The sequence below is a fragment of the Symphalangus syndactylus genome, chromosome 4 (genome assembly GCF_028878055.3).
Source record: "Symphalangus syndactylus isolate Jambi chromosome 4, NHGRI_mSymSyn1-v2.1_pri, whole genome shotgun sequence".
Classification (NCBI taxonomy): Eukaryota; Metazoa; Chordata; class Mammalia; order Primates; family Hylobatidae; genus Symphalangus; species Symphalangus syndactylus.
This window is the reverse complement of record NC_072426.2, coordinates 159,320,498-159,345,026: the sequence shown is the minus strand read 5'-3', so window position 1 is coordinate 159,345,026 and position 24,529 is coordinate 159,320,498. Positions and strand designations below refer to the sequence as shown.

The window sequence follows — 24,529 nt, the reverse complement described above, 5'->3', positions numbered from 1 at the left end:
GGTTTCCTTTATATGTATTCACATTCTCATCATTCTTTTTCTTTTTCTCTGACATTACCCATTTCTCCCTTTCCATGTTCCCAGGCTTTTGAAATTTAAATTCCTGATTTTAATATTAACCATGCAGGCTAACAGCAGCAGCTATCTGCCAACTGACAGATGAGATGGTAGGAGCAAATTTAAATTCATTGTCTTATGTTTGTTTACTCGGTGTTATAAATCACCACCGCAGAAATCCAGGAGGGAAAAAAAGATCCTTCAAGGTGCCAAGTCTGTAGTATTGAAAGAAAAGTCGCCTTAATACTTTCTTCCTTCCCCTTCGTCTCTTATGTTTTAGTGATTGAAAAAGGAGTGGGGTATGATGAAAGGAAGGGAATGTGAGTAGTCGTGGATCTGAAAGGAAAAATGGTATACTCAGAGGGCCAGTCTACTTCCTGCCTGTGTGTGCCTTTACCTGCTGCTGCAGACAGTAGGAGCACACAAGCTCAGGAGGATTCTGCAAAGCACCTAGCTGTGTATATTACTTCTCATGGCACTTACCTAAAATCCAATTTCATGGCCAGATGCAGTGGCTCATGCCTGTAATCCCAGCAATGCCCAGGTGGGAAGATTGCTTGAGGCCAGGAGTTCAAGACCAGCCTGGGCAACATAGGGAGACCCCGTCTCCACAGAAACATTTTTAAAATTGGCCAGGCATAGTAGCTCACACCTGTAGTCCCAGCTACTCGAGAGTCTGAGACCGGAGAATGAGATCGCTTGAGCCTGAGGGGTTGAGGCTGCAATGAACAGTGATCACACCACTGCACTCCAACCTGGGTGACAGAGAGAGGCCTCATCTCAAAAAATAATAATTTAAAAATTCAAGTTCTTCACTGTCCATAAAATTGAATGCATTTGTTAATTCAGAATAATCTCTTATGTAAATAATGCCAAATGCAGTGTTATTCAAAAAGTGTCTATTGCAAATATTTGCACAATATAAACATGAGCTAATATGTTCAAGAACTGAAACCAACACCAGTTCTTTCACTGGCCTTGCTGCATATTTCAGTCCCTATTTGTTAAAAGCACTAAGACTAGCGTTTAAGGTCAGTGTGTAGATCTGTTTGCTCATAAAACATTAATTGCATAAATGTTAAGGACCAGTTGCCAACAACAAAGGTTTAATTCCTCAGGTATATGTATTCCAGTGAGTTTTCCAAAAGCAATTAACTGATAGTTTTAGGGAAAACTATCAGTTGATAAACATATGTCATAATATAGTATTTTCTAATGAGTGGGAACAACTTTTTGCTTAACTGCTTATTTTCTTGTTTTTTTTGTTGTTTTTTTGAGACAGAGTCTCTCTCTGTCGCCCAGGCTGGAATGCAGTGGGGCGATCTCGGCTCACTGCAAGCTCCGCCTCCCGGGTTCACGCCATTATCCTCCTGCCTCAGCCTCCCCAGTAGCTGGGACTACAGGCACGTACTACCACGCCCGGCTAATATTTTGTATTTTTAGTAGAGACGGGGTTTCACCGTGTTAGCCAGGATGGTCTCGATCTGCTGACCTCATGATCCGCCCGCCGTGGCCTCCCAAAGTGCTGGGATTACAGGCGTGAGCCACCGTGCCCGGCAGCTTATTTTCATATTGACATGAATGTCATGCAATTTTGTGAAACTGTAATTATTTAAATTGTGAGTCAGGATCAGTATGAATGCAAAAATTACTCAGGATTTTTTGGAGGGAGTAGGGAATGGCCTCACTAGATTACAATGCAGAAACCTCAGTCTGTGAATTGGCTCATCTGTCTTTGACCATTTCACTATTTCTTTGCAGCATTCAGGATGAAAATTTACCCATTCAAGAATAGCTAACAATATGCTCCACTCTTTAAAAATTAAAATTCATCCTAGTTCTAAAACACATTTTAAAAGAGCAATGTTTTTATCACGACTCTTGGAAGTGAAAGGGGTGCTGTGTGGGTGTGTGTGTGTTGAGGGAAGTGGCCTCCGATTCCCATTGAAAATGTTCCCATGAAGTCAACGTTTCTGCAGTGACTCAGGACACTGTGGAAAGCTCTCAGGAGCTCTAGGGTAATAATCAGACGTGTCCTGGCCATTACAATTCCATTTGTGTCAGATGATGTTATGCATATGTAAATTAACTAGATGTCACACAAAGGAGACCCATCCCACTTGGGATGAGGCTAGGGACTGGTCCTTAGAAATTAGGAAAGCACAAGGTCTCACCATTTCTTAAAATACTTGCTGCAGACGCGTGTATTCGGTTTCCCTGCACACCTGCTACATTCTGAGACAAAGAAAGGGACTTCAAAAAGTCCTTAAGAAAATCAAACAAACGCTCTAAGTAGCAATGCTTCTGGTAGAAGAGAAACAAAATTCTGTCCCTTCCTTCAAGCCCCCTTAGGATTCACTCCGAGAAAGTTGGACAAAGCACGTCACAGCTGATGTCTGAAAGCCCGCAAAGCCAAGGAGTAAAGACCCAGGAAACGTGCAAGGAGGGTGCCCGGGGGTTATGGAAGTTACTACAAATATTTCATTTCCTGAAGTGCACCTGCGAAGGTGAGTGCGGCAGGCGGAGGGGTCGGGGGTCCCAGCAAAAGGTATACGCGCCCGGACCACGCTGCTACTCACGATTCGCCATCCCCGGAGTCGCCGTCCGAGGCCCCCTCCTCGCCGATGTCAGGCAGGGTAAGGAACAGGGTTCTGGGGCCAGCCCCGGGGGCCACGCAGGCGCCGGGCTCTCGCTCTCCGGGGCCAAGCTGGCGCGGGTTCCGGGGGAGCGCGGCCCAGACCCCGCCGGAGCCCGGGGGCGGCCGCGCTGGGACCACCAGGCGGGCACGGGAGCAGTCCCCGCCGGAGGGAGTGGGGGGCTGGGGCGGGGCTTTACCCGCTCTCGGGCTACTGGGCCAAGAGAGCAGGGTCCCCACTGCTCCCGCGGCGCGGCTGGCGGCGGAGCCCCGGAGTAGGGGGCGGGGAGCAGCGGGGCGGGCGCCCGGCGCGAGGCGGAGGGGGAGTCCGGAGCCAGGGTGAGGAGGAGGGTCGGGGGTCGGGGCGGTGCCCAGCGGGGTGCCCGCCCTGGAGCCCCCCGACCCTGCAGCTGCAGCACCTCCCGAGGGTCTGGAGGAGGGGCCTGCGGGGGGCGCCGTCGAGGTCTCGAAGAGTTTGGCCAAGAAAGACCCAAGGTCCAGCACAGCAGCCTTCATGCCTCGACGGTGGACACGCCGTCCTCGCCGCCGCCCGAGAGTCCAGACCGCGGGGATCCGGCCGAGGCGGCCCGGGCCGGGGGCGAGGAGCCTGGGGTCCCCTCACCCGGCGCCCCGGAGGCCCCGGCTCCCTCTCCTCCCGGAGGAACAGCCCGGGGCGCTCAGCTCCGCGCCGCTGGGGTCGCCCTTCCCCGGTCCGGGTCCGCCCGCCGAGCGCCCCGGCTGCGGGGAGCAGCCCCGCCTCGTCCCAGCGCCGCGACACCCCCAAGGGCCGAAGGGCCAGGAGCCCGGGGAGGCGCGGCCGCCGCCCGCCGCCCGCCGCCCGCCGTTGCTAAGTGCAACACACCCGGCCGCGCTCCAGGCTAATTGGGCCCCAGGTGCGGCTCGGGCTGTGCCGGCGGCGGACGCCCCACTCCCCGCCTGGTTCCGCCTTAAAGGAACACGCCCCCATTTCCCCTGCGCTGGGAACCTCGCAGCTCCCAACCGCCGAGCTCAGATCCCAGGGCTGGGAAAGAGAATCCTGGCTCCAAAAGGTCCTGGAACTTACCCAGCCTGACAAGCTTGCACGTGCTGGGGTCAGGCCACCTCTCTGATGACAGGGAAAGTAGGTAGAAGGATGTATTTGAGCGAACGAGCTTGAAACAGCAGCATCCACCCCCCTACCCCAGGGTCCTGCTCAAACCCTGTTACTAAGGTTGGGGTGGAAGCGACCGCGAGGTGCGCCACCCACTAACCTGCAGACAAGACCGGCTCTGAGAGCTGAAGTAGAAAGACCGACGCACACCTGTTTAAACATCTGTCGGAGTGAACAAAGAGACTGTGTAACTCAAATGTTTGAGAACTCAAATTATAATCGGAACGACTACAAATTCAAAGACAGATATGGAAGGCAAAGTTTTCTATTAAGTGGAATAAACTGTATTTTGCTTAATCTGAAAAATATGTGTGAAAGGTAGAGCGTATAGGTGCGAGCATCTAAAGGGGTATGGGGTCAGTGTTGAACAGAGTTAAAAAATAAAATATTGCAGCCAGGCACGGTGGCTCATACCTGTTATCCCAGCACGGGGATTGGGAGGTGGGAGGATGGCTTGAGCCCAGGGAGTTCCAGGCCAGCCAGTTCATGTCAATGTGATCTTATTTGGAAATAGGATCTTTACAGATGTAATCAAGTTAAGCTGAGGTCATTAGGATGGACCGTTGTCCAGTACGATGAGTGTACTCTTAAGAAGAGGGAGATGTGGGCCCAGACACACAGGGGAAGCACCACGGGATGACAGAGGCAGAGGCTGGAGTGAAGAAGCTGCAAGCCGAAGGGCGCTCCAGGCTGACAGCCACTACCAGACGCTAAGAAGAGGCAGGGATGACTCCTCCCCCACAGGGCCCCACAAACACCTCAGTTAGGACTTCCCATTTCCAGACCGTGAGAAAAAAAATTCTGTTGTTTTAAGCCACCCAGCACTTTGTTATGGCAATCCTAGGAAAGATCCGTGGTTGGGGTATTAATTTTGGGGTACTTCAAGATCATAGTATCTTGCTTGTACCTCTATGAAAGTCTTTAGTGGGTAAATTCACTCTAAAAAGCTGGCTACAAATTGAAATGGTCATCGTAATTGTTTTAAATCTATAAGGAGAATGACAAGAATCATAAAAAGGAGATGGTGGTGGTGGGGAAGAAGTATCATCCTTGGTTATGGCAGTAAATGTAGCATTCTGACCAGCCAGCCCCATGAAGAAGGCACACTGAAAGGATAGTGGGTCCTTTTCTTTGGAGGGCCTTCCTTTGAAAATGACCTATAATTGCAAACATGATAAGCCATTCTTAGCAAGTTGTCCAGTCCTTTGTTCATCCATCAACAGCCTTTCATAGATGCGGCCAGGCTTCTCTGTTAATTACCAGCAGCATGTCCTTCTCAGAACATGAGCCTCAGGTGATGTGGTCTGGCTCAAGCAGGATCAGGCAATGAAAGTAAATGCAGTAAACTGTTAATCTTTCTTTCTAATGATTTTATATAGACAATTAGAAATGTCAGGGTAAGGCCAGGCATGGTGGCTCATGCCTGTAATCCCAGCACTTTGGGAAGCCGAGGCAGGCGGATTGCCTGAGGTTGGAAGTTGAAGACCAGCCTGACCAACGTGGAGAAACCCCGTCTCTACTAAAAATACAAAATTAGCAGGGCGTGGTGGCCCATGCCAGTAATCCCAGCTACTCGGGAGGCTGAGGCCCGAGAATTGCTTGAACCTGGGAGGCGGAGGTTGCAGTGAGCCGAGATCACGCCATTGCACTCCAACCTAGGCAACAAGAGTGAAACTCCATCTCAAAAAAAAAAAAAGAAAGAAAAGAAATGTCAGAGTAGTGCTTTATGTGATAAAATTATTCTGCTTATATTGATGAACAATTTCATGAATTGTCTTTCTGATGTGTATAATAACACTTGGCTACATCGTGGAGAAAGTATTAGGAAATTACGACCATGTTGCTATGAAAACATGTGTTTTGGAAACCTGAAAGTTAAAACAACCTGATTAATCTGTTTAAGAAGTTAAATCGCCTCAATTAGCATGACATCAGTATTTACAAAGAAAATACTGTCAATTTTTATTATAAAAATGTCAAACTTCTGAACAATGAGGAACATTTGTTGATTCAACAAACATTTACTAAGCACCAGAGGGAGGCATTGCAGACTGGCTGACTGTGGGTCTGAACTATGTAGGCTCATGGTCTGTCTTTGCCACTAAACAACACCAAGACTTCTCTCTGTTCTTTAGTTTCCTCGGCTGTAATTATCTGAATGGCGCCTTGTAAGAGTTACATTAACTAATACATGTGAGGTCGCTGAAACAGAGCATAGCACTTGGCGAATTCTCAGTAGATGTTAGTTTTTATTATATATGACCCCAGGCTACATTGAATAACTAGAGAAAAAGATCTAGAAGGAAATTATAGCTACATTTGCTTCCAAGTTTATTCCTTTTCGTATAATGTGAACAAAATTTGTTTGCAACAAATATGTATTATTTGCTTTCAGTGATAAACACAATGAATGAAAGCCTCTGTAAAGCCTTGGGCAAATTTTCTTGCTATTTGATTGAGGGCTCGGGATTCTACTGAGGGAAAGACTATTAAAACAACAATAAGAACAATTTTAGGCTGGATGTGGTGGCAGACACCTGTAATCCCAGCTACTTGGGAGGCTGAGGCAGGAGAAGCTTGAACCTGGAAGGCGGAGGTTGCAGTGAGCTGGGATCATGCCATTGCACTCCAGCCTGGAGGACAGGAGGGAAAGTGTCTCAAAAAATAAAATAACAATAACAATAAGAACAATTTTAAACCGATCAAAAGGCAGTGTTACATCACAGCGATTCTTGATAGACCATGACCCCATTCCCCGAGTACTATAGCAGATACAGGTGGAGGACCAGACCACAGAGGCAGGTGAGGTATGTTCAGCTGCAGGGAACAGGGAAATCCCTCGCTGGCCTTAGCTTGAGCATTCAAGATGCTTAAGTAGCTCACAGGGTAGGAAGCCCACAATTCACTGCTTCTGGGATTGCTGCGGTGAATTACCAACGTCACAGACACTCAAGCTCATTCTCTTTCAGTCACACATTGTCAGGGTGTATGGCTTGTTTCCTGGTGTTTCTAAGGTGTCACCCTCAGCACCAGCCATCTTTCTTTAAATAGGTACATCTGGCCAGGCGCGGTGGCTCACGCCTGTAATCCCAGCACTTTGGGAGGCCGAGGTGGGTGGATCACGAGGTCAGGAGTTCGAGACCAGCCTAGACAACATGGTGAAATCCCATCTCTACTAAAAATACAAAAATTAGCTGGGTGTGGTGGCACATGCCTGTAATCCCAGCTACTCGGGAGGCTGAGGCAAGAGAATCGCTTGAACTCGGGAAGGGGAGGTTGCAGTGAGCCGAGATCTCACCATTGCACACCTGGGTGACAGAGCAAGACTCTGTCTCAAAAATAAATAAATAAATAAATAGCTACATCCAAGGTAAGAAGGCGGCTCAGGTCACCCTCTCTCATTAAAGAACGAACTACTTTCCAGAATCCCCTCCAATTGAGTCCCATTGGCTATAACCAGGTCAAAAGTCCACAGCTAAACTAATCATGAGAAAGAGAAATAGACGGAGCAGGGTGGCTCACGCCTTAATCCCAGCACTTTGGGAGGCCGAGGCTGACAGATGGGTTGAGCCCAGAAGTTCAAGACCAGCCCAAATATAAAAAAATTAGCTGGGCATGGTGGCTTACGCCTGTCTTCCCAGCTCTTCCAGAGGCTGAGGTGAGAGGATCACTTGAGTCCAACAGGTCGAGGCTGCAGTGAGCTGAGATCATGTCACTGAACTCTTCCAGCCTGGGTAACAGAGTGACACCCTGTCTAAAAATAATGATAATAATAATAAAGGAAAGGAAAGAAAAGAAAGAGGAAGGGAAAGAGAAAAAATGCTATTTTTCTAGGGCTAGAAGGGATCCCTTTCCCTGAATATGTTGCCCCTGAACAAAATTAGCATCACTAAACCAAGAAAGAGTGTGAGGTGTGGGTGTCTGTTGGGCAGGTAACTGGCAGTGTCTGCTGTAGTTGGGAGCTCCAGTGAAGAGTCTGACTGTCCGTTGTTATTAGACTAAAAGGGCAGCTACTGATTTACAGCACCTCTATGCTCTGTTAATGTAATGCATGCACGGAGCACTTCGCCATTTCAAATGCTATCCTTCAAGAGATGGCAAGGGACCTTCTCAAAGCTAGCCTTTGTATTTCTGGATGACATGCCAACGTTTTATCATAGAGTGCTTTGGTAAGAGGCTCATAAAACACAAGAATAACAGCGATGCACACAGACTTTAGACATATCCATTCCCCCAGAATTTGTGTTTTCCTGCTAAGCATGCCTCTAGACGGGGGCATAATTCAGGGAGAGCAGAAGAGGAGGGAAAGGAGATTGAAGGTAGATAAAAAGAGAAGAGGGAGAGGAGGAAGATGAAGAACAGAGCATGGAACTGGGGAGACTCTCCTTAAAGTTTGGAGCACGCCTTATGACACCTCCTGGAAGTTATTTGAAAGTACAATACTCAAAATCTACTGTGCCAAGATTAACAAGAAGGTCAACTTTCTAACCACAGTCCTAAGCCATCCCTTAAATACACCCTCCTGCTTTATACATTCTACGATTATGCTCAGAAATCACCAGGGGCTCCCTAAGGAGGGAGGGCGAGGCGAGGGGCAGTGCCGTTTCCTCCCCTCTCTTCTAAGCTGGGATCTGATATTAGGACCACATACTTTAAGCCGAGACCATGACACATGAGCCAGCAGAGATGGATGACTTGGGAGGAAGCTGCAGAATCACTAAGCTGCCAGGAGTGGGCTTGAACTGTGATCGGGGCAGTCTGCAGGGGCCTTCTGTTTCTCACCACTGGGTATGTAATAGGGTTTCTCTGAGGAAGAAGGAGCTCACTGGACCCAGTGCTCATCCCAGTGGAAATTGCTTGAAACCAAAACAACCTGAAGAAGAACAGCTCTTTAAACTCCCTTGCTCTGAAGAAGGGCGATTTTCAGCTAAGCAGTAGACTGGAAAAGAGGCCCCAACTGAGAACTCCCTTCAAAGTCACATGGCGGCCAAGGCAAAGCCCCGCTTCCCACTAGGATGTGTGCAGATCCTTGCACCGGCACGGTGGATCTCCAGGTCGCACACTTACAGGCACTCACTCTGTTCACAAGATTACGTCCTTCCTATCCAAGGCCCTTTGCACAGGGTAAAGGCCTCGCTAACAGTCATCCCAAGGCGTGTTTAGGAAGGCCTCTAGGAGAAGTGGACACCGAATCTAACCCTGAAACTGCAAGAAGTAGCCAAGGAAAGGAGAGAACAGAGCAGTGAAAACGGAACCCCACAAATGGATAGAAATTTGAAAGGGTGAGGCACACTTGGAGAACTGAGAGGATTTCCCCCTGCTGTCATAGAGAGCTACAACGTTGTTCAGGGTGTATTCATTCACTAATCCTTTAATTATTCCATCAGCAAACGTTTTGTGAATTCCTACTCTCTGTCAGGCACTATGTAAGTATGAGGGAATAGTCACACATGAAGCAAGAAAAAAAGAGAACGAGATCACAAAAAAATCTTAGAATAGAAACTAAGGTTTTAAGTGGGGACCTAGAACCCCGCACCGTTCTTCCTGGAGTGCTGGCATGTTCTTGGAGTAGGGATTGCAGAGCTGGAGGAGGCTGGAGGGAATGCCGAAGCACCCTGATTCTCTTGTTTGTTTTCATTCTCGAAAACAGAGCTACTGGAGATGAAATTTGCTGGTGGTAAAAGCGTATTTCCACACAATCTCGTGTGCCTATTCCCTTTCTATACCTCCTGCCACAACTTCAACCGAACATTTACTTTTCCCAACAGCTTCTTCTTTGACAAATTACGATGTTCCCGTCACCCTTCTAGAGAGTGGGGATACCAAGATGAGTAGGATGGAGCTCTCTGTGTTCAGAGTTCTATCCTATTCCAAGGGCTCGGGACAGAGTGAGATCCTACAACAGTGTCTGCAACACAGTATGCTTTTAGACTAGGGCATGGATAAAGTATGATGGACACCTAAGTAATGAAGCGATTCATCCTGCGAGACGGAAAGGGCAGTGCTATGAAGGGCGGATTCTCACAGAGTTGGCTCTGTCCGGCTGGAGAGGAGAGGAGGGGCCGCTGCTTGCAGAGGGAGGAGCACAGAGCCACAACTGTGACGGGCGAGGGCACGGAGCAGTCAGGGGTGATGGCACCAAGCGTAGGAGACGTGGTAAAACAAAACCAAACAAAATCAAGCAGAGAGATAAACTCAACCCAGCTGCGAAGGGTCTTGAAGGTCACACTAGGTCAATATGTTAATGGTGGAGGGTGTCCAGGTTCTTCGCATCTTGAACAAAGAATTGGACAAAACACACAAACAAAGCAAGGAAGGAATGAAGGGTTTTATTGAAAAAGAAAGTACAGAGCTGGGTGCAGTGCCTCATGTCTGTAATCCCAGCACTTTGGGAGGCCGAGGTGGGTGGATCGCCTGAAATCAGGAGTTCGAGACCAGCCTGGCCAACATAGTGAAAGCCCGTCTCTACTAAAAATACAAAAAATTAGCTGGGAATGGTGGCGGGCGCCTGTAGTCCCAGCTACTGAGGAGGCTGAGGCAGGAGAATTGCTTGAACCCGGGAGGCGGAGGTTGCAGTGAGCCGAGATCACACCACTGCACTCCAGCCTGGGCAACGAGAGTGAAGCTCCGTCTCAAAAAAAAAAAGAAAGAAAGAAAGTACATGCCACAGTGTGGGAGTGGCCTGAGCATAGGGGCTCAAAGGCCCTGTTACATAATTTTTGGGAGTTTAAGCACCCCTGGGGGATTCCATTGGTTACTTGGGGTGCGCCCTCTGTAAACGGAGAGTTTGAAGTAAAGTTATAAAGTCATTTACAGCATGGTCTCTGTGTTGAGGATATTTCCTGTCACAGCTGAAGTCTGAATTGGGCTTATATTCCCTGCCTCCAGACCCTATTGTCCTGCCTCAGTCTGAACTTGTCCTATGTAAATAGGGGCATCTCAAGAACCTCAGTCTGTTCCCAATCGGTCCCACTATCTCACTCTTCCTAAAAGCCAGCTCTTCAGCCCATACTCCTTCTACTGTAAGAGCATCTTTATGGTTCCTCATTTCCACTAACTCACTTCCTTGGTCTGGTATTTGAGCTTCCCCACCTCATGCGTTGGCCCATCCAAAATCTGGGGCATCTACATCTAGGGCCTGAAAAGGAGGGGAAGAAAGTGCTGCTGAAATTCTGGCTAAAGCCATTGACTAGCAGGAATGGCATTTAGCTGAAGCTTTCAAAAAAATGAGTGCAGGGTGGGTTAAGTGACTCACACCTGTGATCCCAGCACTTTGGGAGGCTGAGGTGGGAAGATCGCTTGAGGCCAGGAGTTCAAGACCAGCCTGGGCAATATAGTGGGAACTCATCTCTACTAAAAATCAAAAAAATTAGCCGGGTGTGGTGATGTACACCTGTAGTCCTGGCTACTGGGGAGGCTGAGGTGGGAGGATCACTTGAGTCCAGGAGGTCAAGGTTGCAGTGAGCCAAGATCATGCCATTGCACTCCAGCCTGAGCAACAGAGCAAGACACTATCTCAAAAAAAAAAAAAAAAAAATTGGGTGCAAAAGTGGAGGAGAAGGCAATAAAACACAAACTGTGACATCTATGGTAGGCAAGGTATGAAAAGGAGAATTTCTTAGGAGGTGCAAGAACTAGAATAATTAAGTTTACCTAGAGTGTTCCCAAAAGTGTGCTGTGCAGAACATGCCTTCGTCAGGATGCTGATAACAGTTACCACTAGAAGGGTTCTCTAATCAAATTGGTTTGGCAACTGCCTCAATAATGAAGGTTAAATGGCTTTCTTTATAGCAGGCATCTCAGTTTTTCAATATGCCGGTATGCATTGAGTATTTCTGAGAGGAGAAGGTAGTATACTGTCTTTCCCACATCTCTTTGGCGGGGACCCCTTTCACGAGATGTTATCTTACAACACTAGTGAGGAACACCAGTCAATGCCTTCGATGCGTGAAGCCATAGCAGGACAGAATTTGGAACCTGGATTGAGACAGGCCAGTGGAAAGCTTTGGATTCATTTTATTCCATCCTAGCAGCATGGATGAACCTGTGCTGGGAGTGGCTAGCCAGAGCCTGTGAGTTCGGCTGCAAGGGAAGAAGCTGGATTTCTGAAGAAATGACAGAAGCATTCAGGAAAGAAAGAAGCAGCACCTCAGCGTTATGCTGCCAAAGGCTCCGAGCTGAATGGTACCTGCGCCCACCAAGTAAAGGCCTCTCTTTTATCTCTCTCCTTCTGCGTGCTGAACCCCTCAGATCCTGGAGATGCTCAGAGCCCCAGGTTGCAGGTGAAAGAGCAGGGGGAGTGTGGAGCCAAAGGAAGTCAGCACCACCCCGCTCCCCCATGCGGGCGTCCAGCAGGCTGCAGCAGGCCTGGGACAGAGAAGAGGAGAACTCCAACTGGGAAAGGGTTTGTGCTTTCCTTATTACTACAGGACTGGAGTTTTGCACCATGATGCTGGACCATGCTTTGTGCTATCTAAGTGTGTCTGATAAGCCCTCTAATAAGCCAGAGGTTTCATCCACATGGCAGGATGAAAAAAAAGAGAGCTTTGAGAGAGGAAGAAAGAACAACGGAGGTTTCTGATAGGACTTTACGAGTCTAGCTTGTCCAGCAGACCAGCTCCGCGTGGCTCATAGGGTGGACAAACCTTGCTTTGCTGCCTGGCTCCCCTCTTTGGGAAATAGCATTGATTTGTTTTGTGGGGGCCATTCCTCCTGCCATTCTCTCCATGTGGTTCTAGTGGGTGCTGCCAACCCCAGCACCCTACTCCCATGGCCACAAACGCGGACATCTATCCCCAGCTAGACCACGCAGAGGCCTGTCCTGAGGTTTCGGAAACCACACTGGGAAAGAGGGCTAGTGCCTTGTGGATGGGAAATGGCAGCCTCGGAGATCCCGGGCGCCTGCATTTCCAGCCGTGCAAACCGGTGCCGCCATCATGCAGAGAGAAGCACACACCGCGTGGTGATGTCAGAGCCCCGTTCCAGCTCCCCTTCCCAGCTGGGGTGTCCCACAAACGTGTCTCCTTTTTGCCTAAACGACTTTGAGCTTCTGTCCCTTTCGACCAAGTACTCGCTCAGATAAAAAAAAGAGATCTCTGCAAGGAGCCAAGAAGATCTCCATGTGAAGGCAGCTGGAAAGGAAAACAAGGGAACAGGCCTTGACGCGCAGGAGCAGCCGGGCACTCACGGGGCGGGTGCGGGAGCAGCCGGGCACCCACGGGGCGGGTGCGGGAGCAGCTTGGCACTCACGGGGCGGGTGCGGGAGCAGCCGGGCACCCACAGGGCGGGTGCGGGAGCAGCTTGGCACTCACGGGGCGGGTGCGGGAGCAGCCGGGCACCCACGGGGCGGGTGTGCTCCTCTCCCGTGGGACACAGACACTCACCGCATACCAGCCTCCGCAAGACTGCTCTGTACTAGAAAGCGACATGAAGCACCACCACGTCATAATTTTGTCTGAGTCCAGACAAAAATAAGGTCACTGTGCCACCCTCAAAATACCATAAACACTCCTCTCTCAGCTCAGTGATTGCTATTTCTTTCTTTCTTTTTTTTTTTTTTGAGACGGATTTTCACTCTTGTTGCCCAGGCTGGAGTGCAATGGCGTGATCTCAGCTCACTGCAACCTCCGCCTCCCAGCTTCAAGCGATTATCCTGCCTCAGCCTCCCGAGTAGCTGGGATTACAAGCATGTGCCACCACACCAGGCTAATTTTTTATTTTTAGTAGAGACGGGGTTTTACTATGTTGGCCAGGCTAGTCTCCAACTCCTGACCTCAGTTTATCCTCCCACCTCGGCCTCCCAAAGTACTGGGATTACAGGCGTGAACCACCACGTCCGGCCAGTGATTGCTATTTCTTTTACAACTTTATCCCTGTTCTAGTCTCCTCTTCCTGAATTTACCCACCCTAAGCCCAAATCCTATATAATAGGATGTTTCAACCCCCTTCTTACTCAGATACCCCATGGTGTGTTACCTCCCTCACTGCAACGACGCCAACTGCAACTTCTTTAACTGCAGGTGTGTTCGTTATCGTTGACTGGAGGACATTAACACTGTGAAAACATCCTTATTTGTTAAAAAACACACACACACACACACAAAAGATTGGCTTTTTATGAAGTCATTTATTTCTCAGAATTTTTGAGAGAGACCTTATTTAAAAAAAAAAAAAAAGTTTGGAAGCTTTGGAAGCTTGTGTTAGTGCCCAAACCAACTGAGCTCTGTATATTTTAATTCTTGTTTTAATTTTAGAGCAGGGTCTTGAAACCACCTTTGCACAAATTATAGCAGAGAGAAAGCTATCACAGTGAAAGAGATCTGACCTAACCAACTCCATCTTGCTTCTGACCTCCAGGCTGGCCTTATTCATTCCTGGGCATAGGCCGAACTGACTTTAAATGAGGATGGTAGCCCTTTCCTAAAATAAACCCCCTTCTTGCCTGGGGACCAGACTGCCTTTGTAAAACTAACAAGTTAGCCACGAGATTAGAAGTTATGGCTCTGGAATCATGCAGCCAGAGGCCACAAGATCGCTAGCCTCCTCAATTGCTCCCATGAGTAACATAGCATTATAAAACCTAAGATTGATGTTTGGAGTATTTTTCAGACCCTGCACTTGATGGATCAGCTGGCAGCACTCACATCCAGAAACGGGCTCACCTGGTCTTGTGGCTCCCATCCAAAAGCCTACTCAGTCCAAAAGGACAGCTTCGACTCTGCATGATTTTATCTCTCATCCAACCAATCAGCATTCCCCATTCCCTGCCCCCGCCCCCATCAAATTGTCCTTTAAATTTTACAGTCAGCTCTATCTGGGCAGCAGGCAAGATACACCCATTTGGTGGTTATAGGGTCTCATTCTGTTACCCAGGCTGGAGTGCAGTGGCATGATCATAGCTTACCGTATCCTCAACTCCTGGCCTCAGGCAATTCTCCCAGCTTAGCTTCCCAAGTTGCTGCAACTGCAGGCTCACACTACCTAATTTTTAAATTTTTTGTAGAGACAGAGTCTTGCTGTGTTGCCCAGGCTGGTCTCAAACTTCTGGCCTCAAGCAATCCTCTCACCTTGGCCTCCCAAAATGCTGGAATTACAATGAGCCATTGCACCTGCCCTTTTAATTCTTAAGTACCTTAAAAGGCGCAGTGGATGTTGTAGTGAAACAGGTGTAACCACCAACGAGTATCTGTCTGCTGCCCAGACAGAGCTAATTTATCAAGACAGGGGATTTGCAATAGAAAAAAGTTTAATTCATACAGACCCAGCTGAACAGAAGACTGGCATTTTATTACTCAAATCAGTCTCCCCGAAAATTCCTTCCTTCCTTTCTTCCTTCCTTCCTTCCTTCCCTCCCTCCCACCCTCCTTCCTTCCTTTCTTCCTTCCTTCCTTTTGTTTTTAGACAGTTTTGCTCTTGTTGCCCAGGCTGGAGTGCAGTGGTGCAATCTCGGCTCACTGCATCCTCCGCCTCTCAAGTTCAACCAATTCTCCTGCCTCAGCCTCCCGAGTAGCTGGGATTACAGGCATGCACCACCAAGCCTGGCTAGTTTTGTATTTTTAGTAGAATGGGGTTGCTCCATGTTGGTGAGGCTGGTCTCTAACTCCCGACCTCAGGTGATCCACCTGCCTCCACCTCCCAAAGTGCTGGGATTACAGGCGTGAGCCACTGCACCGGCCCCCCCTTGAATTTCTTTTGGCAAAACATTTTACTTAAGGTCACACTTCCTCCCTGGGGCTGCCTGTATCTGTGACTGGTTGATGTGAGGGCATGGAGAGGGGTCCAGCCCCTTTGCCTAGATTTCTGTCAATTCTCTAGGGTCATTCCAGCTCCAGAGCTCCCCGTGGGGTTGGCTAAGAACTCAGTTGCAATTGTGAATTGCATCAGAGTTAATCATTCTCTCTCTTCCCAATCCAGCTTATTTCACTCACTTATAAATCAGAGCACCCCTGAAACTTCCTTCCTGCAAATCTCCATCCCAAAACCTGTTTCCTGGGGAACTGACCTAAGACAAAAGGAAGCTAAATAAGCCAACCCTGTCTGCCCAGAAATCCTCAAATAAAACTGGAAGAGTTCCACCAATGAAAAGTCTGATGACTCTTGCCCAATGCACACAAAGAATAAAGAATGGTTTGTGAAAATAGCCACATGGCACAACAGTTTTCTCCCATAAACAGGACAACGGAGCAAGGCTACAGAGGTGCAAGAGCCAAGAGTGGCTAATACGTCACCTAGTGTAATTATTAACTAATGAATGATCGTCCTTTGTTATTTTAACACAGATGTATATGTTTATAGGGGAAAAAAAGTGCTTAAAGCCCCTTTTGTTACGTGAGAGTCAGCCTGGCTTTGGACTGTGAAGTTATAGTCTGTGTTCCTCTGTTTAACTGGCTGACACCTAAATCTAAGGCACAGATCCCAGGAGGGAATTTCATCGTGATGTCTGGGTTTGCCGGTTGAAACCCATAAAGTCACAATTTCAAAACATTGCATCTAAACACCTCTGCCATGCTCTCTGCAGCCTGGTTCCATCCTCTTCGGCACCCCACTATCTCCCAACACCGAGTCCATGTCTCCCTCATGAACTTCTCTCTTGCTGTTCATTCTGCCATCTTCTTCTCCACTCACTGAAACCTCACCCTCCTTGGAAGGGGCTGCGTCTCCTCCGTGGAGTCCTCCCTGCCCAGGGCCATCTTTGGAAATCCCTTTCCACCCAGCTTCTATTGCCCACACCTCTAAATCCCATCCTACTGTTCACCACAGTAGTTAACACTGGGCTAGGCACCTGTAGCTGCTCAAAAAATACTATTTTTAATGGCTTTGTGAATATATAATTTACATATCATAAAATTCACCTGTTTTAAGTATCCAACCCAATGACTTTCAGTAAATTTACATAGTTGTACAATTATTACCATAACCCAATTTTAGAGCATTTTCGTCACCCAAAAAAGGTCTCTTCCACCTATTTGCAGCCACTCCCCATTCCTGTTCCTAGGCCCAGACAACCACTAATCTGCTTTGTGTCTCAATAGATTGCAAGAAATTCCTTCTAAGTTCTTGACTTGAAGCCCCTTTACAGTTTTCAGTGGTCACTATAACTTACCATTGAGTCTCCTTTACAACCTAAGATGTATATTTGAACAATTAGACATTGTTAACTAAGCGGCATTGAAAACTCCTCCCCTCCTCACTAACAAATTGATAGCATCTACCTCTGATTACAATCTAAAAGTTATCATTTTTAGGTACAACCTAAATACCAAGATTTATTTTAAACTCAGTGTCAATTCAGTTGAGTTTTATTTTGCAATGTGAAAAACAGGAAGAAGTTGGAGTGAACAGATAACATGATGGCACGCTGAGAGGATTCAAACAGGTCAAGCCACTTGGGCAAATCAAACAAGAGGTCAGACAAACATCCTTTTCCTCAAACCCCTTCTCTCAAACCCCAGGGACAAGGGTTCCTCCTGAGAACAATTACACAGGACAGCCTGCAGAAGTTCTGGATGTTACTTTCTACCTAGGTCTAGTTTTATTGGCATTCATTTAGGGGTCATTACCTGTGCATCTTAACCTCTTAAATATTAAGCAACTTAATGATGTATCGAATATGTCACTGATCTATCTGAGGCAGGGGAATAGGGTCTGGAGGCAGGGAAGCTAAAGGCTTCCTAGAACTAAATCAAACGGAAAAACCCCAAAGTTCTACCACCAAGTAAATAACTTTGTAACTCTACCTCAGCTATGACAGCTATTCATTTGCATAGGGTGCACAACAAGTAAATAACTTTGTAACTTCACTTTAGCCTCTTCATTTACATAGGGCATACACTAAGTAACCAATGGAAACCTCTAGAGAGTATTTAAACCCCAGAAAATTCTGTAACCCAGCTTTTGAGCTGCGTGCTTGGGCTGCTCCCACCCTGCAGGGTGTGCTTTCGTTTTCAATAAATCTCTGCTTTTGTTGCCTCATTCTTTGTGCATTTTGTCCAATTCTTTGTTCAAAGCACCAAGAACCTGGACACTCTCCACCAGTAACATATCAATATATTAAATATAGATATTATATATTAATAGCATTGATATATGACATATTAAGCAACTTGATATATTGACTAATTCACAATGATTTAAAATATCTTATGAATATTTGAGAATATTGATAACACACAAAGCATATAAGAAAAGCAGAAGCTGTGATTTTTACTTAAAATGCCAAAATAAAATGATTATCGCAGTTAAAAAGCAAAACTAAAATGCTGAAAAGCAGTGTCTCAGCTGTCAGGGTGGCAAATAACATGAAAGTGACAATTAGTCCTCCACACATTCACAGTGCTGGCCGACTATAGACTCTTCAGAACCAGTGGTACAGTGGATATTTCTCATTCCAGGGTCATGGAACTCAGCCTTGGGAATACTGAACGATTTAAATCAAAGTTCCAAAATGTGACATCTCAGATACTCCCTGAATTCAGCAGACAAATGAACATTTCAGGTATAGAAATTAACTCAGCCTTATAATTTCAGGTTTCTCTTTAAATACTAGAACTATAAATATTTCAAAAAGCTATTCAGGTCTATTTCCAATAATCAGATTCTCTTTTATTGTAAAACTAAAAATTTTTTGTTGTATTGTAAAACAAAATAAAAAGGCAGGGTGCGGTGGCTCACACCTGTAATCCTAGCACTTTGGGAGGCCAAGGCAGGAGGATCACTTGAGGTCAGGAGTTCAAGACCAGGCTGGCCAACATGGTGAAACCCCATCTCTACTACAAATACAAAAATTAGCCAGGCATGGTGGCACGTGCCTGTAATCCCAGCTACGCGGGTGGCTGAGGCAGGAGAATAGCTTGAACTTGGAGATGGAGGTTGCGGTGGGCTGAGATTGGACCACTGCACTCCAGCCCGGGTGACAGAGCCAGACTCCATCTCAAAAACAAACAAACAAATAAAAAACAAACAAAAAACCAAAAATAAAAATAGTCTTTCTAGATAAGGACTACCTTATACGTAGCATATTATTTTATGGTAAAATAATACATTCCTTTGAATATATTATACAGCGATCATCATCACTAGTTATATAGGAATATCTAAGATGCATTTATTATCATAATTTTCAAGATCAGGAGTCAAAGAATCCCAGTGGAACCAAGTGATTTCGCCAGCGCCATCTCCTGAGTCTGTGACCATGGGAGGAAAGTTCTGTTTCCACAAAGCCAGTTCCTCATTAACCTTCAGAAAGCAAGCCTGCCTACAATACTTTTAGTAAGAGAATTGTTTCTACGTGCCCACAGCAGAAACTCATATCTCAGGAAAATACAAGTCAATATTCATTCAAATAATCATCTCATTAACTAATAAAAATGAATTGCAAATGCTTTCTGCCTTTGGATATGCATATTAAAAAATATTTAACATTTAACAAAATCAACAGTGAGACAAGTACTTACTAAAATACAAAGTTTTTCCATTGAAAAAATACTGTAGTTAAACTTGTTAAAAATATGGGTATATATTTCACTCTTTTACAAAGGAAATAGCATTATACCAATTGAAACAATTATCTTTCATTCTAAGCGCATCCAAAAAACAAAAAGATCATCGCAAAGCCTCATATAACTCTAACTTTTCTTAAAATGAGGAATGTTTTAAAACTCCTTAAGTTGTCATAGGCTCAGTGGCCGATTGTATATTTATCAGTAGACAATGTTCTTATGTGCTTGTATGTTTATTTTGGGTAAAATTAAGTCAATTGTCAAAAATAGGCCTGAAATAACGAGATACATTTTCCTAGAAGAGACATAATTGTGATAGAATATAACCATTTACAAATATGAATAAACAAATTATAACACCTTTATGGAAAATTTAAATCTGCCATAGAACTTTTTAAATTGAGAAAGTTTCTCCTTTGCTAATTGAATATTTAAATAAATTTAATGTACTGAGTTTTTGGATCCAAGTGCTACTTGCAATTTATGACGAAAGGCACCTATCCGTTCTTTCTGAACTGGCCAGTTCAAGATGCAGCGAGATTTAAACATTCCTCTTCGCAAACAGAGTGCGTGGTTCAGTTTATAATCTGGAATCTCCTCAAGGAAAACCAATATAATGGAATCCAGATTTTGTTCAATAGCTTGTTGAACTGCATGATGTACCTTGAATCTAAGTAAAGAAATGTATTGAAGAATTAATATATGGTTTTTAACGGCCAGAAGCAATACTATTTAAAAATACTCTGTAGAGTTTAAACTGTTACTGAAACTCAGGGTTTTTTTTTTTTTTTCTTAATTTCATTTTAAAAATTCTTTGAGTTGTGAGTAATATTGGTAATATTTAAAAGTTTAATTGAAGCTCACCTGAGGCCAGGAGTTCAAGATCAGCCTGGCCAACATGGTGAAACCCCATCTCTAATAAAAATACAAAAATTAGCCAGGCTTGGTGGCGTGTGCCTGTAATCCCAGCTACTCGAGAGGCTGAGATAGGAGAATTACTTGAACCCGGGAGGTGGAGGCTGCAGTGAGCTGAGATCACACCACTGCACTCCAGCCTGGGCAACAGAGCAGGACTCCATCTCAAAAAAAAAAAAAAAAAAGTTTAATTGAAAAGCAAGTACACACTTAAAATTTCACAATGTTTACCTACCTTTTGCATAATGGGTCTTCTAATAAATGGTGTGTTATAACAAAAATAATTTTTCTGCTTCTTTTGATGCTGTTAACAATTGCTTCCAGTTCAAAAACACCTGCCTCAAAGTCCCTTTCCTCCAGACAAAATTTGAGAGATTGGTCTTCCTTTTCCATTGAAGAGAAGTATTCCCAGACCCAATCCGTATCTTTATAGGCATGAATTATATATGCTGCATATTCAAACTGTTCTGTCTGTCTGTCTATTTCTTTGAAACCAAGAACTCGATGTACTGAAACATTCCAATAAAAAGATATCCTCCAGCCCTCAAAGTGGATGAGAAGTACAATAAAGATAAAAATCAACAGGATACTGGTATTGATCATGAAAAAGAGTTCAAAGGGGGCGCTGTCTTTGCAAGATGATGTATCAAAAAGTCTCACTGGGAACCCATGATAGTGAGGTGGAGTGTTGCAAAGGTAGTGGCTTGACAGCTCAGGGATGTTGGTATGGGTCTCGTTAATCCAATTAACAAACCAGGCAATACTTTCACACGTGCAATCAAAGGGATTAAAGCGCATATCTAAGTCAGTCAGCTTCCTGAAAGCTGGCCCGAACACCTTCTTCTCAACCGATGTTATGAGATTCTTCTGAAGGTTCAATGACTTTAGAGACACCTGATTGTTAAACACAGATGCTGGAAGTGTGTTTAAATTATTCAATCCTAAATCGATGATCTTTAGTTCAAATAAATCCTTGAAGACCTCAACTGGGATCTCATCAAAGCCATTAGACTCCAAGTTGAGGATGTGGAGGTGAGACAGACCCTTTAGGAAATAAACGGGACCACCAGGGTTTGCGTGTTTCCAGAGCCGTGCTAAGTTGTTATGCTGCAAATCCAGAATTTCTAGTTTCTCAAGACCCTCCAACATGTCATCATTTATGTTGGCTATGTTGTTGTTGCTTAGATCCAGAATGGTCAAGTTACGAAGAGGCTGGAATGGTGAAGGAGAGCTATCCACATTTTTAAGGGCCACCCTTCGGAGCATCAGTCGTTGAAGGCTTGGGACCAAGGCAAAGGAGTTCCTAGTCAGCTGCAGGTACTTGTTGTAGGAAAGATAGATTTCGAAAATATTTCCTAGCCCTCTCCATTCCTGGCCTGTGAGTTCTTGCCCAATTTCATTAAGGCCCAGGTCAAGTACTTCTAGGCGGCCCAACCAAGAGAAAGCCTCACTCTCTATTTTTGAGATTTTATTCTTGGTTAGGTTGAGTATGTGTAAGGGAGAATGAGCAAGTGATACAAATGTTTCATTTGTCAAAGTTCGCAAACTTGTAAAGGAGTTGGATAGACTTAAGTATTTCAGGTTTATCAATCCTGTGAACATATTGCTTTTTATGCCTGGAATATCATTATCTTCCATGTTAAGGTGCTCCAAACATTTTAGCCACTGAAAAGAAAAGTCATCAATCTTGGGGAGCGAAGCAAGGGAAATACTTTGTTTAGTAAAAGACCGTTTCAAATTCAGGTACCGCAAATTGGAAAGCCCGTGCAAAGAGTGAGAGAACAAACGCTGTATATTATTATACTCCAGGAAGAAATATTCTAGATGCGGAAGCCAAGCAAAAGAATCGTTAGCAACCACATTTAAGTTGTTGTGGGAAAGATCAAGCATAGTGAGATTTGTCCACTTTAGTCCCAAGAAAGTTGTATTGCTGGTGGTGGACAGTTGGCTGTTACTCAGAGACAGATTCCGAATGCTTGTGTTTGCTAATTCCAAACATAGCTTCTCTGTGAGGCTGGGACCCAGCTGGACATTGTTCAGAAAGAGGCCAAATAATCCTCCAATTGCGTGAAAACACCCTGGAGAAAACTAAAGGTAGGAAAAAAAGAGGTTAACAGTCAAAAGAGCACAGACTCTGTAAGGCTGTTGAAAGGCTTTTTTTTTTTTTTTTTTTTTTTTTGATACGGAGTCTCGCTCTGTCGCCCACGCTGGAGTACAGTGGTGCAATCTCAGCTCACTGCAAACTCCACCTCCCGAGTTCAAGCAATTCTCCTGCCTCAGCCTCCCTAGTAGCTGGGATTACAGGCACGCGCCCCCACGTCCGGCTAAGTTTTGTATTTTTAGTAGAGTCGGGGTTTCACGGTGTAGGCCAGGCTGGTCTTGAACTCCTGACCTCATGATCCGCCCGCCTCAGCCTCCCAAAGTGCTGGGATTATAGGCGTGAGCCACTGCGCCCGGCCGGATGCAGTTCTTTACCCATCTCCGCTCACCCTTCACCACATCCTGCGGGCAGAGCATTTCTCTGCCTTCCTCTAACGCACGGGTCCTTCCTTACTCAGTTCCTGTAGCACCCACCTCTTACTCCAGCCTCTGACCTCCCCTGGCCACTGGCCAACTTCTGCTCAGCATTCACAGCCTCAGCTTAGATGTCACCTTTTCAGGGAGCCTTCTCTGACCTTCCAGTCCAGGATCAATCTCCTGGTACTTTTTCTTTATCACCATGAGAACAATTGCAATGAATAAACTGCTCGTGAAGTCACTCCTGGGGCAGTTCCTGGTTCTGTCTTGGTGCCGCTGTTCTCAGTGAGCCTCATGGAAGGAAGGAGTGGATGGCTTTTATGATGAGGCGGTGACGGCACACTTTCCTTTCTGGAGCTCTGAGCTCTAGCTCTTCCTCTTGCCTTTCCACCCAGATTTTCTACTGACTTTATTTTACTATCGTGTTTTTCCAGCTCCCTTCTGCTCCGTCCCACACCCTTACCAGAGTCTTGGCTGTTCTGGGACAAGAGAACAGCAGGTGGGAGAGGAGGAATCCAGAGAGGATGGAGGCCAGTTCCTGCAGTCAAAACCGCCAGGGGAGTAAAGGGCTCTGATTTCTTTTTTTCTTTTTCTTTTTTTTTGAGACAGTTTCGCTCTGTCCCCCAGGGTGGAGTACAGTGGTGCAATCTCAGCTCCCTGCAACCCTCACCTCCCGGGTTCAAGCGATTCTCTTGCCTCAGCCTCCTGAGCAGCTAAGATTAGAGGTGCCTGCCACCACACCTGGCTAATTTTTTTTGTATTCTTAGTAAGACGGGATTTCACCATGTTGGCCAGGCTGGTCTCGAACTCCTGACTTCATGATCCACCCCCACCTCGGCCTCCCAAAGTGCTGGGATTACAGGCGTGAGCCACCGCACCCAGCCTGGAGGGGGCTCTGATTTTTAATGTGTCACTCGGGGGACAGTAGGGCTAATGGAAAAAAAGAAGTGTAGAAGAAAGGGTGCTTTATCATAAACAAATGAGTTAAAATGCAAAGCAGAAAATTATGAAATTAAGTATGATAAATCTACATGATAGCAGTATTTTACAGGCATTAAAATTAAGCTTTGGAATGCTTCTTAATTGTATGGGAGATGATCATGATATGCTATTAAATCTAAAGAGCAGCAGATATCATGATCTTTGGAGGGTGATACAGCACAGCTGTTAGGAGCAGGGCCTCCGGTCCAAGTGAGCCAGAAACCCAGCTCTGTCCCAGGTGGATCCTGTGGGGCCTGAGATACATCACATAAACTTTCTTCATCTCAGTTTTCTTTTGTGAAAATGACAATTAAGAATAAATCGATTTCGCCAGACACGGTGGCTCATGCCGGTAATCCCAGTACTTTGGGAGGCCAAGGCAGGCGGATCACCTGAGGTCAGGAGTTTCAGACAGCCTGGCCAACACGGTGAAACCCCGTCTCTACTAAAAATACAAAAATTAGCCAGGCGTGGTGGCGGGCACCTGTAATCCCAGCTACTCGGGAGGCTGAAACAGGAGAATCGCTTGAACCCGGGAGTCGGAGGTTGCAGTGAGTCCAGATCACGCCACTGCACTCCAGCCTGGGCAACAAAGAGTGAAACTCAGTCTCAAAAAATAACAACATAGCCGGGCGCGGTGGCTCAAGCTTGTAATCCCAGCACTTTGGGAGGCCGAGGCGGGCGGATCACGAGGTCAGGAGATCGAGACCATGGTGAAACCCCGTCTCTACTAAAAATACAAAAAAGTTAGCCGGGCGCGGTGGCGGGCGCCTGTAG

General features: G+C 46.1%; 2 protein-coding genes across 12 annotated transcripts in view; both read right to left on the bottom strand.

Annotated features, from left to right (window-relative positions):
• The window catches only part of FAM149A (family with sequence similarity 149 member A), a 64,746-nt gene extending 61,252 nt beyond the window's left edge, over window positions 1-3,494 (bottom strand). For all 5 annotated transcript variants that reach the window (XM_055276644.2, XM_055276642.2, XM_055276643.2 and 2 more), the window contains exon 1: window positions 2,637-3,494. In XM_055276644.2, the coding sequence (XP_055132619.1) occupies window positions 2,637-3,208 (572 nt within the window). In that variant the 5' untranslated portion in view covers window positions 3,209-3,494. The remainder of the gene's footprint in view (window positions 1-2,636) is intronic.
• Window positions 3,495-16,831: 13,337 nt separating this feature from the next.
• The window catches only part of TLR3 (toll like receptor 3), a 137,624-nt gene continuing 129,926 nt past the window's right edge, over window positions 16,832-24,529 (bottom strand). For all 7 annotated transcript variants that reach the window (XM_055276641.2, XM_055276640.2, XM_055276636.2 and 4 more), the window contains 2 exons: window positions 20,490-22,342; window positions 16,832-20,009 (listed from right to left, as the gene is read on the bottom strand). In XM_055276641.2, the coding sequence (XP_055132616.1) occupies window positions 19,781-20,009; window positions 20,490-22,342 (2,082 nt within the window). In that variant the 3' untranslated portion in view covers window positions 16,832-19,780. The remainder of the gene's footprint in view (window positions 20,010-20,489; window positions 22,343-24,529) is intronic.